The 14,200-nt window shown below is 42.8% G+C and overlaps 1 protein-coding gene across 3 annotated transcripts in view; it reads right to left on the reverse strand.

The window, feature by feature from the left end:
- The window catches only part of LOC138789694 (receptor-interacting serine/threonine-protein kinase 2-like), a 32,519-nt gene extending 22,295 nt beyond the window's left edge, over window positions 1-10,224 (reverse strand). For all 3 annotated transcript variants that reach the window (XM_069968464.1, XM_069968463.1, XM_069968465.1), the window contains exons 1-8: window positions 10,069-10,224; window positions 5,262-5,487; window positions 4,719-4,872; window positions 4,013-4,168; window positions 3,311-3,444; window positions 1,907-1,956; window positions 1,169-1,339; window positions 756-841 (exon numbers count right to left, since the gene is read on the reverse strand). In XM_069968464.1, coding sequence (XP_069824565.1) covers window positions 756-841; window positions 1,169-1,339; window positions 1,907-1,956; window positions 3,311-3,444; window positions 4,013-4,168; window positions 4,719-4,872; window positions 5,262-5,407 — 897 coding nt within the window. In that variant the 5' untranslated portion in view covers window positions 5,408-5,487; window positions 10,069-10,224. The remainder of the gene's footprint in view (window positions 1-755; window positions 842-1,168; window positions 1,340-1,906; window positions 1,957-3,310; window positions 3,445-4,012; window positions 4,169-4,718; window positions 4,873-5,261; window positions 5,488-10,068) is intronic.
- Window positions 10,225-14,200: the final 3,976 nt, after the last annotated feature.

Raw genomic sequence — 14,200 nt, forward strand, 5'->3', positions numbered from 1 at the left:
CACCACTGCGCCGTAACAGCTGAGTATGTTGGGGGGCCCCATACAGTTTTTTGCTATGGGGCCCCATGAATCCTAGTTACACCCCTGTTGGGGATCATATGATTAATACATTTATTCATTTTTGTAGTTTTCCTTTTATGGAGCTGTGTAACTGCCCCTATTTCTTACAGAAAAACTTGTAGTTTTTATAGAAGCTATTTTGGAGTATAAGTTTCAATTGATTGATTGATCCTTATTTTCTGTTTGAGGATCAAATGAACAAAAAACAGCAATTATTGCATTGTTCCAAAATGTTGAGAGAAGAGATAATTGCCTTGTACAAACAAGGAAAAAGATACAAAAAGAGAGCAAGCCACTGAGATGCAGTTGAAAGCATAACTGACAAGTTCAAAGTTAATAGAACAATGGATATGCTACCTGGATGTGGAAAAAGGAGGCAGGGGAATCAAAACACTAAAGTGACCGTGAAACACCTGCAGCATGACTTGATGGCTATAGGCACTAAGGTTTCCATTTCCACGGTAAGGTACATTAAGTCTTCATACTAATCTCTGAGACATACACCTCTACTGACCCAAAAAACACACAAACAAAAGGAGGAAGAATGAAGTATACACCATCATAGTAACCTAACCTGAATACCATAAAAAAATCTTAGGTGCGATTTGAGGAAGAAGGTTGCAGTACAGATTCCCTAATTTACAATGGCAAACTATCTATCTATCTATCTGGTTACAACGAAAGAATTCCCTCACCTTTCCATTCTTTAGGGTGTCAATTTCACATTGAATCTCTTCTTTTGAAAAGCAGTCAAGGATGTTACTCAGGTGAAACAAACACTCTGTGGGTAAAATGTATAAAAAATTATAAATAATTTCTACCTGAATAGGAAAAACAGGGGGGCCTCAGCCACAGACTGAATGGAGAGGTAGGTGAGCTATAAAAGGAACTGAGCAAGTGCCCCCAGCAGTCAGACACATATTGCATATCCTATGCCTATAATGTAAATGTCTTGGTCCCATGTAAGTAGTACTCCCCTCTTCCCCAGCGGAATAAATCTAAATGCTATTAATATGTTTCAATTAGGTAAAAATGTACACACAATGTGACAATAAGGCTAGAGTGTCTATTGTAGTGTTAGAACATCTAGTAGTCTAATACAACTTACCGGCTGCTGTCGGCCTCATATTGGGGTCCTGATGCCAGCACCTGTGAATGAGTTGACTTAGGATTGGACGTTGACTGTGTTGGAGACTGGTCTCTTTTAAGATATCATCTATGTTTGGTTGGGGTCTGATCCCTCTTGTAATTTTAGTTGCCAGCTTCAAAGGATTATTTTCTGTAGCAGAATGTTTCATGGTAAATTCAAAGAGATTTGCTTATATAAGAATTTGACTTATGCCCATTTAAAGTGATTTCCCCACTTGATGGCTTATTTTTTCCACTAGTGTAATGGATGGAGGTCTGACTGTCATGACCGTTCCTGCTTGCCAGAATGAAGAGGCAGATATATACTATTGGTATATGTTGACTATATGCAACTGTTTTCAGAGACTGCATAGTGAACATGTGGAAGGGAAGGAAGGGGTTACTGCTGTTCTTTAGCAACATTGCTATAACTGACCAGCAGGGATCACATTAGTCAAACCCCCCAAGTTATTTGCCATCAACTTAAAGGGGTTATCCAGCGCTACAAAAACATGGCTACTTTTCCCCCCACTGTTGTCTCCAGTTCAGGTGCGGTTTGCAATTAAACTCCATTTACTTCAATGGAACTGAGTTTCAAAACCCCACCCAAACTGGAGACAACAGTAGGGGGAAAAGTGGCCATGTTTTTGTAGCACTGGATAAGTCCTTTAAGTAGGAAATAATAAAAATCTGAGGGTCAGACAGAACAATAATTTACCTTGGAATGGTTGTTTCCGACTAAGAGTTTCATACATAATAATTCCCAGACTGCAAAGAAGATTAAAAATTAAAATTAGGACAGAAGAGCAGAGGATAAACTATTGCACATAGAAACATTTATACTTGTAGTAGTGCCAAGATTTGCAACCTTTATATATTCTTCTGCTTTGTGTTCATGTACATGAAGAGATCACCAGGCTTCCATCTCTACTTTGTCCTATTACTGGGACTAAGATTCCAAACCATTGAAATAGTAATGGTCAGTATTGAAGTTTGATGTCCTTCCCGAATATCCCTATGACAGAGGCTTAAAACTTAGAGATCTAGGTTAAATGCACCTAGGCATATGAAATAGTGCAGTGGTCTGCACTATTCCATCCAGCAGAAAAAAGAAACCCCAATGGGTACCAACTGAATGGAATGACATGTTTTTTGTCCAAGTAATTAGGGTCTTTGAATATGTTTGGTATATGCTTAAAGTGATGTTGTCACCCCCTTTACTCTACATGCAGTTCTCAGCACCATCCACAAGTTTAGAAGCTGCACATTTGATATATACCTGTATAACATATGTCTGTGTCTTCTTTCTGTTTTAAAATTGCTTAATTTCATCGGTGGACAGTGTCACTTAGGCGGGGCTTTACAGCAGTTGGGTCCTCTCCCCAGCCAGGAGATGGGGTCCCACTGCTGTGAAGCCCCGCTTAGCTGATATAGTTAACCGATGAAATGAAGCAAGTGCAAGAGGGCTGAAAGTATCTTGTAAGGCCCTTTTACATGGGTTGATTAATGGCTAAATGAGTGTTCATGGAAACATTATGGTCTCCTTGTATGTTGGTACCCAAGGAGATAGCTTCCAGAATAACAGAGGAAATCGCCACTGTTCCGGCAGCGGGCATCATAACAGGTACAGTCCTTAATCAATCAATGTCTACACAGAGTTTGATCTAGCATTGTGCATTCTGGGAACTATATGTAGTAAAAAACTAACTGCTTCACTCCTTCTTATAGAGAATGTACGATCAGGTACACTCTCTTTAAAATTACACATGAATTGAATGACGCCGACACGGGAAGGCCAGTGCTGTGGTCCTTTAAACCACCTCCAGTGCTCCCAGCCCCGGCCCGGTAACCCTGAATAGAACGGCGCTGTACACAGGAACCAAGCCGCGGTTCAAAAAAAGGACCATGGCACCGACTGATTCATGTAACTGATGTAACTGATGGTACATCCTCTTTAATTAGTCAGCCAAGCTGTTATGGGTGCATCGGATGACAAGCTTGTTGACTGTATCTAAACAAAAGTGGGTATGTATATGTGAATTAACCTAAGCTATTTAATGATCGTAATGTCCTATACTTTTGGGTTGGCCATTAACTGTGACTCAATGCCTTATTTACCGACCTGTAAATAACATCTGCCATGGTTATTCCATATTTTTGGAGCCTTTGAGGTGAAGAATATATTACAGAAGCATTTTCCTGATGGTCCATGGAGAAATTTATTTTCTGTATGTCTGATAGCCAGAAATCTGAGAGCTGTAATAATGAACAGAAATCAGCATGTGCACCATACATAAGAGGGGGTTTATCACAGGGTATAAAAAAGGAGAAGACAAAATAGAAGTAGAATTATATTTCTAGACACTGATGCATCACACAACAGTCAATGAAAAACCAATAGGCAAATCTAATCTGTGTTCTCATTATCTATCTACAGTATAATCTGTCTATCTATCTATCTAACTATGTATCTTTCAAAGTAAGGCCTACGGAACTCCAGGATAAGATGCAAAAAAACCACGTGTTTATTTCATTCACAGCAAAGAAAAGGTGTAGCAACGTTTCTGTGGCCTCACTCCACCATTTTCAAGCCGTGGGCCACAGAAACGTTGCTGCACCTTTTGTTTGCTATGCTGTACCTATGGACACAAAATAAACACGTTGGTTTTTTGTATCTTATCCTGGAGTGCTGTTGGACTTCCTTTACTTTATATTTTATATACCTCACTTAATGTGCATACCTTCCCTGTATTATCCTGATTTTTCTCATGGAAAAATTAGATAAATTATAAAAGTAAGCAAAATATATTTTTTTCTTTTTTACCTTTGCACGATATTGAGCATCCAATAATATGTTGCAAGGTTTCAGCCGATGAAACAGTATGGGAGGATGCTGACTGTGCAAAAAAGACAACCCTGCAGCAACATCTTTAAGGATTCGAATGCTTATGCACAGTGGAAGTTGAGGGTACAGATCATGCTGAAATCAGAGAGAAGAATACATAAAAGAGTGCCTACTCTACCAACATTAAACTATCTTCACTGTGTTCTTAGCATCTGCCCAGGTGACTCCATTAATAACATAGTTTCCCCCTACAAGTAAGATGAAGCATTACATGCCAGCCATTCATTCATTCATTCATTCATTCATTCAAATGATGGACCATGTGGATCCACAAGTGCACCATCTGATGTTATTTAGCCTCATAGAAGATGTTACAAGTAGTGTTGAGCGGACCTGAACGCTCTGCATTTGATTCCCCATGACTGTAGAAGGTGGAGGCCACCCTAGGGAGTCCTGGAAAACATGGGTACAGCCACGGGGGGAATGAAATGTTGAAAAATTGGGTTAGAAGAATATTGCTTAACCCTAACAGTTTGACTTGTTCAGTCAACACTAGACTACAAATTATTAATGCCCTTACTGACATGCATGTGCATTATTAGAATCTTTTTTGAAAAACCCAGAATGATGCCATTTTCTGATCATACATTCCCCTCAAAGCACTTCAATAAGGTATTTAACCAACCTGGTAAACAAGGGAGTGTAGAGACTCATTCTGCATCCATTCTGTCACAATTCCAAATGTATTTGGAGTCCGGAATATCCCAACAATTTCTATAAGCCATTCAGATCTTCTTCTGCTGACATACTCTACATCACTGAGAATTGCTTGACGGTCCCTTCAAAAACAAAAACTTTACTGGTTTATGCAAAACACTGTTGACCTTATAACCTGAAGATAACTATGACATTATGTGGCACTTCTGCTTTTACCATAAGTCTACTTAATAATGGAAAATCACATAACAGAGCACTTCTCCCACCTTAACAATCAGTAGAGGTCTGAACACTGAGATCCTCAACAACCAAAACTTTTGACGTCCGTAGGACCTACCTAATTTTTTTCAAATGATTGTGCCCATTTAAAGAAATTGTTGCCCTTACACTATGTCTTTGCTCATATAATGATAGATCTAATTTCCATAGTTGAACCCAACATTACACAAACATTTAAGTACAATATGATTAAAAAATATATCATCAATGATCTTCTGTGTGCCCAGCTTACCTATCACTCCGTTCAGCTAAAGCCAAGAGTTTTATGAAGACGGAAGAGCCAGTGGGTGCATAAGTAGATTTATAGACATATTCTGTGCTTGTCTTTACTATCTGGTAGGTCTTGAGGTCCCTCTGACTAATAACAGGTAGTGACATTTTTGGTATATACAAAGTGGGTTTCTTAAATTGTGAAACTACATAGTTTGGTTAGGAAGCAGCAAGATCAGTATGGAAATCTAAAACATAAGGATGAAAAAGAATAATTGTAAAATACCAGAAAATATAAATTTTATTATAACTTTATAAAGAAATAATTTGAGAAAAATATTATGGCTTTCTGAGCACCACCTAATCCTGATCCTGTAATCTGACTGCATCACGTCTGACTGATCTATGGTTTAGGTGGGTTCACAAGTATAAGACCTATCCTAAAAGAAATGGTTCCATTGATCAAGTGCTCAACTAGACTGTGCAGCATGGTTAGCAACAAGCTGAAATGTACCACACCTAAGTATGTAGTAAGCCGGAAATTGGTAGCTGGCAGCAGAGATGGCAATAAATTATCTCAGTATTAGCTCGTGATTTATTTTCTCTGTGGCTTTGTGATTACTCAGAACATGAGTCAACTATAGTGTGTGCGCACTGCCACAGCAATGGGATGAAAAAAATCAGGTCTGAAGATTGTGGGAGGAGACCCATGATCATCTCCTTAAAGAGGGAGGAACAGTAGGATAATACAGATACTTGTAGGTTGTAAGCCCTCGCCGGCAGGGTCCTCTTTCTTCATGTACTAGTCTGCCATTTACCTTATTCATGTAATGTGTTTTGATTTTGTAATGTTCTGTTTGTCGCCCCCTATCACTTTTATAGCGCTCTGGAATCAAGGGCACTTTAAAAATAAATAATAATAATACTGAACCCCAAGCAGTGCCTAATAATTTACAGGAACTTGCTATTCCTATCACCACAAAGTTTTTACCACCTACCGTTTTCCCCCGAAAATAAGGCATCCTCCTTAAATAAGACATCCCAACTAATCTACCAAGTAGCCCAAAGTAAGACCCCACCCCCAAAATAAGGCATCCCCACCCCGAAAGTAAGGCACCCCCCAAAAGTACTCACCCACCACTCACCCCCTCCCTCCCTGTGATTGTCCTGTGCCACTCACTCCTCCTTTCCCTCCGGTGCCGCTCATCCCTCCGTCTCCCTCCCGTGCCTCTCACCCCTCCGCCTCCCTCCCGTGCCTCTCACCCCTCTGTCTCCCTCCCGTGCCGCTCACCCCTCCGTCTCCCTTCCGTGCCGCTCATCCCTCTGTCCCTCTCCAGTGCCGCTCACCCCTCCGTCTCCCTTCCGTGCCGCTCATCCCTCTGTTCCTCTCCCGTGCCGCTCACCCCTCCGTCTCCCTCCCGTGCCGCTTACCCCTCCGTCTCCCTTCCATACAGCTCACCTCTCCGTCTCCCTCCCGTTCCGCTCAATCCTCCGTCTCCCTCCCGTGCCACTCACCCCCCTGTCTTCCTCCCGTGCCCTCACCACTTCTCTCCCTGCCGTGCCACTCACCCCTCTTCTCCCTCCTGTGCCGCTCACCCCTCTGTCTCCCTCCCGTGCCCTCACCACTTCTCTCCCTCCCGTGCCACTCACCCCTCTTCTCCCTCCTGTGCCGCTCACCCCTCTGTATCCCTCTCGTGCCATTTATCCCTCCGTCAACGGGCTTGTGTGGTGCAAAATAAAACAACCCACTCAAAATAAGACTCTTGGGGAAAAAATTTAAAAAAGTCACTTATTTTTAGGGAAACATGTTACTTCCAGTGACAACTTTCATTCAACCCTGTTTTAACATTCTGAAAGTGTCAAGACAAAAATCTGATAGTGTTTTACAATATGACTTTATTGATTAGGCCATAGGTTTAGTCTGTAGGTCAAGTATTATCTTTAACAAACATTACTGACATGCCATTCCTGCCACGTAGCTACATCCTTGTCCTGTGATATTTTCATCAGCAACCTGATGCATGCTATTTTTCATAGCTACAATGTCATTCAGCAACAGTGTATTAGTCCATTTTAATATAATAATGCAATCCATTAAATCCATTTATTTAACTGTGTGTGAACCTAGCCTGAAGGTCATATAGCGGATGTCAAGCCCTATAGGGTCATGTAAAGCAATAACATGATAATAATGACAGGTTTGTGAAGTGACCGCACAGAGATTGTGACATCTCCACAGCTGTCCTCATTCCTCATTGAACCCATGGTTTATGATTAACTCTACAGTCATTGTGAAAGCAACTGTTCAATATGCCCAGGATGTTCCTCAATTTCTGCATTACAGAACGGAACTGAATTTACTTTTATAATGTTCCAACCCGAAAAAAGATAAATGATTTATGAAAGACAGTACATGTAATTATATCCTAATATAAAGGCCATAAACTATATGACTACCCTTGAAGCCCATGAGAAAGAAAATGAAGCTGTTCCAAAACATGCTGCACAGAGACAGGGACCATACAGATACGGAACCAAAGAGAGGGTTCCAAAATGTCTGGGCCAATGGTGACCAATGTTCACAGTATACTCTCTGTATTCCCACATTACACTTGGTTTTAGCTAATAGTGGAATTTACATGTTGGAGAATTTCTCCTGTTAAATGGATACTCCGAAAAAAAAATAAAATTTCCTTTAAATCGACTGTTTTCAAAAAGTTATATAGATTTGTAATTTACTTCTTTTAAAAAATCTCCAGTCTTCCATTACTTATCAGCTGCTGTATGGTTTGCAGGAAGTGGTGTATTCTTTCCAGTCTGACACAGTGCTCTCTGCTGACATCTCTGTCCATGTCAGGAACTGCCCAGAGAAGTAGCAAATCTCCATAGAAAACCTCTCCTGCTCTCGACAGCTTCTGTCTTGGACAGAGGTGGCAGCAGAGAGCACTGTGTCAGACTGAAAAGAAAATAACATATCCTGCAGGACATACAAGAGCTGATAAGTACTGGAAGACTGGAGATTTTTAAATAGAAACAAATTACAAATCTATATAACTTTCTGAAACTAAACTAAAGATGTCCTAACTAAAAATGTCCTAAAGGATCAGAAATATACAGAGGGGTTAGGGTGGTATTACACGGGACGATTATCGTTTGAAAAACTATTAGATCATTCAGATTTAAACGATAATTGTTTAGTGTAAAAGAAATCAATGATTAAACGACCAACAAGAAATCGTAGATCAGTTGATAGAATCTGGACCTATTTTCATCGTTGATCGTTCACAAATTGTTCGAACAATGTTTGGTGTAATAACACGTCGTTTGGACATTCCCTGGTCAAGCCAGCCAGAAAAGGAGAAGCGCAAGAACGACCGTAAGTAACGATCATCGCCCTGTGTAATAGGGTGAACGATTAAGATCGTTCATCATAGTGGTCATTTGAGATTGTCGCCAGAAAATCGTCTAGTGTAATGTGTGTGTTAAGGCCCTATTACACAGAACAATTATTGGACATATTTGGCCAATATTGAACGTATTCAGCCAATAATGGCCGTTACGGACGATAATCGCCCCGTGTAATAGAAAGCATGAACGATGTTGGCTGATCATTGCTGTTGCTTGTCTTTCAACATGTTAAAAGACAAACAACTGTGATGCCATTGCCCCATGGAATAGGAACGGCAACAACAGACCGGCGCCATCCTCTATGGTCTGCCCAAACAATCTAGCGATCACCGGGGCAGCTCCCCCCTGCACCTCTCTGCCCCCCCCCCCTGTACTTACTTACTTGCTACCGGCGCATGTAATAGCGCCGGTAGCGAGCAAGGAACAAGGAGAAAACGTTTGCTCCCCTATGTCGCCCCGTGTAATAGTGGCTTTACGGTCTGTAGACAATTCACACTAGCCTCTTGAGCCTCACGGAACGGCCGGTCTCAGAAAAGATTATCCCGGCTGGTACTGCAGTATCGGCTGGATGATCTTTAGCGCCGCAGAGTTCTGATGCGGGCACATCCGTGCAGGCCCGCATCAGAACTCCCCACTACACACTATGGAGGGTGCGGCCGGAGCCGCTCGCTCCATAGTGTGCACTGACAGGGTTTTCTGCGGCCTCTATTCAATGAATAGCGGCCGCAGAAAACTGACATGTCAGTTTTCTATGGCGCTGCTAGAGATCCCGGACGGAGTATATACTATGGGGGACATTTATTAAGTCCGGCGTTTTTTACGCCAGACTTATAAATGTCCCCGCATCTCCGGTGCTACGGAGATTTATGTAGAGGCGGACTACATAAATCCCGTGCGCGTCGGTGCGCACAGCCGAAAACCTACGCCACCTGAAAGGTGGAGTAGGTTTTCGGCGTATCTTTTAGTGTTAAAAATGATAAATCGCGCGGACTCTGAAAGGGGCGATTTGCGAATATTTTACTCGGTGGAAAGGGGCGATTTGCGAATATTTTATTCGCAAATGGCCGTTTTGCGAATAAAATATTCGCAAATCGGCCCTTTCCGCAAAAAAGTACGCAGTTTTGCCTTGATACATGTTCCCCTATGTGTGTACGCTCCGGCCAGGATTCCACAGACGGCAAGGTAACGTATATTTCCATAAAAGTACAGCCGTTGTTGCAATTGGCAACAACAGCCGTACTTTTACGAAAATATACGTAGTGTGAACATAGCCCTATATTGTATTATATAATCTGTTAGAAACCTACAACAATAGACATTAGTTTTCTGATCTTTGTTACCAAGACATATACTGTATTCCTTTCAGATAAGTCATCATACATTATGCTCTTCACTATACGCTATCTATTGTTAGGACTCACCACAATACTTTCCAGTTCTGTACTTTGCTAGGACCAGCAGTCAGAGAGGCGAGATTTTCACCCGGGAGAACAGACAGAGAGCAGTGTATAATCCAGAGGCAGAACCATCTCCCCAGCACGCCCCTCCTGTCTGCAAGCCTCCAAATTCCCCTTTTCTGTTTTGTTTCTAATGAAAGAGGCAAAGAGAGAAACTGACAGACAGGAAGAAAAGTAACCCCTCCCCTCTCAGCAATCTCTCTAATACCAGCCTAGAAGAATCTGTGGTAGACGTAATCCACTCAATGGTAATACACCTCACATACAGCTCAAATTGTTAGAGGTACAACCCTGCCATAGAATTTAGCTAAAAGTTTAGAATATGTATTAAATACTATAAGTTAGCATACAGCCTCAAACTAAAGGTCCTATTACAGAAAGCGTGTATCAGCCATATTTGGATGATTATTGGGCATTACGGCTGATAAATGCTTTGTGTAATAAAAGGCAACGACCAACCTAATCGTTGTCTTTCAACGTCTTTCAATATGTTGAAAGACTAACGACCTGGATAGCCACTATCTCCTGCCGGCAGTCCGTGTAACAGGAGTGGCAGCAGAAGACCGCAGATATCACCGGATGGCCCGCAGCTCCCCACAGCCCATCCCTGCACTTACCCGCTTACACGCACTGTGGCGCTGGGGAACGAGGAGCAAGCAAGCTCTAACCTGACAGGTCAATGCTCGCTTGCTCCTGCTAATCACCCCGTGTAATAGGGGCTGCAATGTGACGTATCCTTGTAGAATTTAAAATCTTCTCCAGAATACTGTATATTGTGTATTCTAATTTATGAAAGTTTGCTTCTGTTTACCTTAACACTTATTATGGATAGGAACCTTGTTAAAAGGGTTATTCTCGCTTATAACATTTTACATTAGAAAAAGGAAAACAGCCTCAAGGAGGGGCCACTTACTTAGGGGGTCTGACTGCCAGCATTATTATCGATCCAGAGATTGCCACAATTGTCGGTGATAGGAATAACCCTTTTACTGCTATTAAATTGATGTTTTCTGTAATTTCATTTACCCAGTTTTGCTAAATAACCAACCACTGATACTACACTTCTAGCTGCAATTGACACTGGAAATAACCTGCACGTCACGTGACAATGCACTGGGTAAATGTTTTGTTAGACCTGTTATGTAACCAACCGGTTCTGCAACCTGACTCCAAGCGTCATTATTTGTGCATACTTGTTAGACCATTTGCTAGGTTTGCCATTCATAGACTAATATAGAAATAAGACCAGTTAGAAGTCGCGTGCCATGCCCGCCCACTTTTGCCCAAAAGTAGACATACACTGCTTCCGTTTCGCTACAGGAAAAATGTAGCTTACAGTATTTTTTACTGTGATTCAGTAGTCCATAAAGGAGGCGCTTTTTTTTTCTTTTTTTAGCAGCATTAAAGGGGTACTTTTAGAGAATTTTTTTTTTTGCTAACACATTTTTTTTGCTAACACATTATATTACTTTGTAATATTTATTTATTAAAATTAATTAATATTTTTTGATTTACATATGTTACAGTAAAGGGCAACATGGCCTCCTCTGCTGCCACCAACTTCTCTGATTTAGTGCTGCCACGAAGCACTTTACAGAGCAGGGTCCTGTTCCCCCCGTGTACGGTATATTTTTATATTTAATATTGCGGGGAAGGATGTCTAACACCATCCCTGTGTGCAGCAGCTTCTCCTTAGCTTACACTTTTTTAGTCGCACTAGGGTACTTATATGAGTAATCATTGGATTGCTTATTTAGATCAATGCAGTATATATGCATATGCAGGCAGCCTGTAGCAATAGTGCCAAAAGCCTGAAAAGCTGCCATTACAATGAATGAGCTGCCCATGATCGCACTACAGAGAGCTCATCCGTCCTCCTAATGTACCAGTGACATTTAGTAAGCCCTTTTAAATGCCGCTGCCATCGAAAAGGTTTAATTGCCAGCACAGCGATTGCCCTTGAGAGCAGCTGGGAATCAATGGTTATGGAGTGGGCTTGCCTTTTGAGCCCTCTCTGTACATCCTCAATGGCCCCATGACAAAATTTATAGTGATGGGTCATTAAGAGGTTAATTTACACTAGTTGGCGAAAGATAGAAATGTCAGATTGCTGCAAAACTTGGTATGCAGTTATGTCTCAGCAGGCGTAGACCGAAACGCGTCTAGTGTGCAGGTTTTTGTTAACACCCATGTAGTGATTTTATCTGGATTCTACAAGAAAGATCAGCCTGTTAGGGCTCGAGCCGAGAAGTCGACAACTCGGTCGCCGATCCCCTTGAAGCGTTGACCACCCAGCTAGAGGGCGTCGCGGGGCTGGTGGCACGATTGTCTAATCAGGTGGCCAGTCTAGCACTCACTACCCCCCCGCCATTGGAAACCCAGTCCTCGGCAACAACACCTGTACAGGTGGTAAAACACAAAACTAAAATGCTGTTGCTGGACAGATTCCAGGGTGACACTAACAAATACAGAACTTTCAGGGAATCCTGTTATCTTTATTTCAACCCGTTTGTGTCTGACGGTGAGACGGTTGCCCTGATTGTTTCTCTTTTACAAGGTTCTCCGCAGGATTGGGCCCTGTCCCTTTCTGCTGAGGCTCCCGAGTGGAACTCGATGGAAACATTCTTCACCTCATTGGGACAGATTTATGATGATCCTAACCGTGTTGCAGTGGCGGAGTCCCATCTTCTCTCCATCCAGCAGGGCCATCGCACCGCGGAAGAGTACTGTGCGGAATTCCGCCAATGGTGCACCCTGACTGGATGGCCAAACTCTCCACTAAAGACCCTATTTCGTCAGGGACTATCCGACGCCATTAAAGACATAATGGTCAGTCACCCCACTCCTGACTCCCTCAATGACTACATGACGCTTGCCGTGACTATAGATCATAGGTTGAGGGAAAGAAAACGGGAGAAGTTGGGGGTGACTTCAGGTCAGTCAAGTTCAGGTCAGTCCTCCAAGCTGCTTCCCAAAGTGCCCGAGCCATCCTTCTCTCCCAAGGTCCCAGAAGAGCCCATGATCCTGGGCAATGCCTCTGCCAGGAGAAAATATCGGATGGAGAATTCCCTCTGCCTGTACTGCGGGAAATCGGGTCACTTCCTGAGGACGTGTCCATCGAAGCCACCCCAGAAGTCGGGAAACGCCAGTGCCTGAGTGATGGTCCGGAGGGTCACTCAGGCACCCAGGTACCTCCAAAAAATTTTGACAAATTCCTGTTGCCGGTTACCCTGCTTTTTAATGGTATTACTCTTCCCTGTACAGCTATGGTTGACTCAGGTGCCGCCCTGAGTTTCGTCCGAGGGTCAGTAGCTGAATCACTAGGCTTAGAGTTGGTGTCTTTATGTTACCTCTTCACTGTGGCTGGTGCTGATTCCAACCCCTTGAGGGGCAGAGCAGTAAACTATCGCACTCCTGAGGTTACCATGCAGGCTGGGTGCCTTCACCAGGAGGAGATTTCATTTTTTGTTTTGGAAAAGCTAGCTGCTGATATTATTTTAGGTTTACCACAATCCGGTGTTCAACTGGAGAACCACCGAGCTGGTAAAGTGGGGAAGTTCTTGTGATTCCCATTTGGCTCAGGTGCTTCCTGCTGTATGTTCAGTCAGAAATATGCATGATATTTCTGAATTTATTTCTGATTATGCTGATGTCTTTAAAGAAGCAGTTCAGTTTTTTTTTTTTTTTCGGCACCCCGGGTAGCCGCTGTCATGTATACTTACAGAAGATGATCGGTGTCCCGTTCCCGTCGGTCAGTTCCCGTCCCCCGGTGCCGTTCAAATCGGGCGCGCTCACGTCCGCCGGCTGCTGCGAGTCCTCTTCTCTGACCAGTGATTATACGCCGGAAGTCACTCGCTTCCATACATTCGCTATGGAAGCGCGTGACTTCCGGCGTTCAAATGACAAGGGAGAGGAGTCACAGCGCTGGCGGACGTGAGCGTGCCCGATTTGAACGGCACCGCGGGATGGGAACTGACCGACGGGAACGGGACACCGATCATCTTCTGTAAGTATACATGACAGCGGCTACCCGGGGGGGCGAAAAAAACAAAAAATTAACTGCTTCTTTAATGAAGCCATCGCTGATGCCTTACCT

Source organism: Dendropsophus ebraccatus, chromosome 4 (genome assembly GCF_027789765.1).
Source record: "Dendropsophus ebraccatus isolate aDenEbr1 chromosome 4, aDenEbr1.pat, whole genome shotgun sequence".
NCBI lineage: Eukaryota > Metazoa > Chordata > Amphibia > Anura > Hylidae > Dendropsophus > Dendropsophus ebraccatus.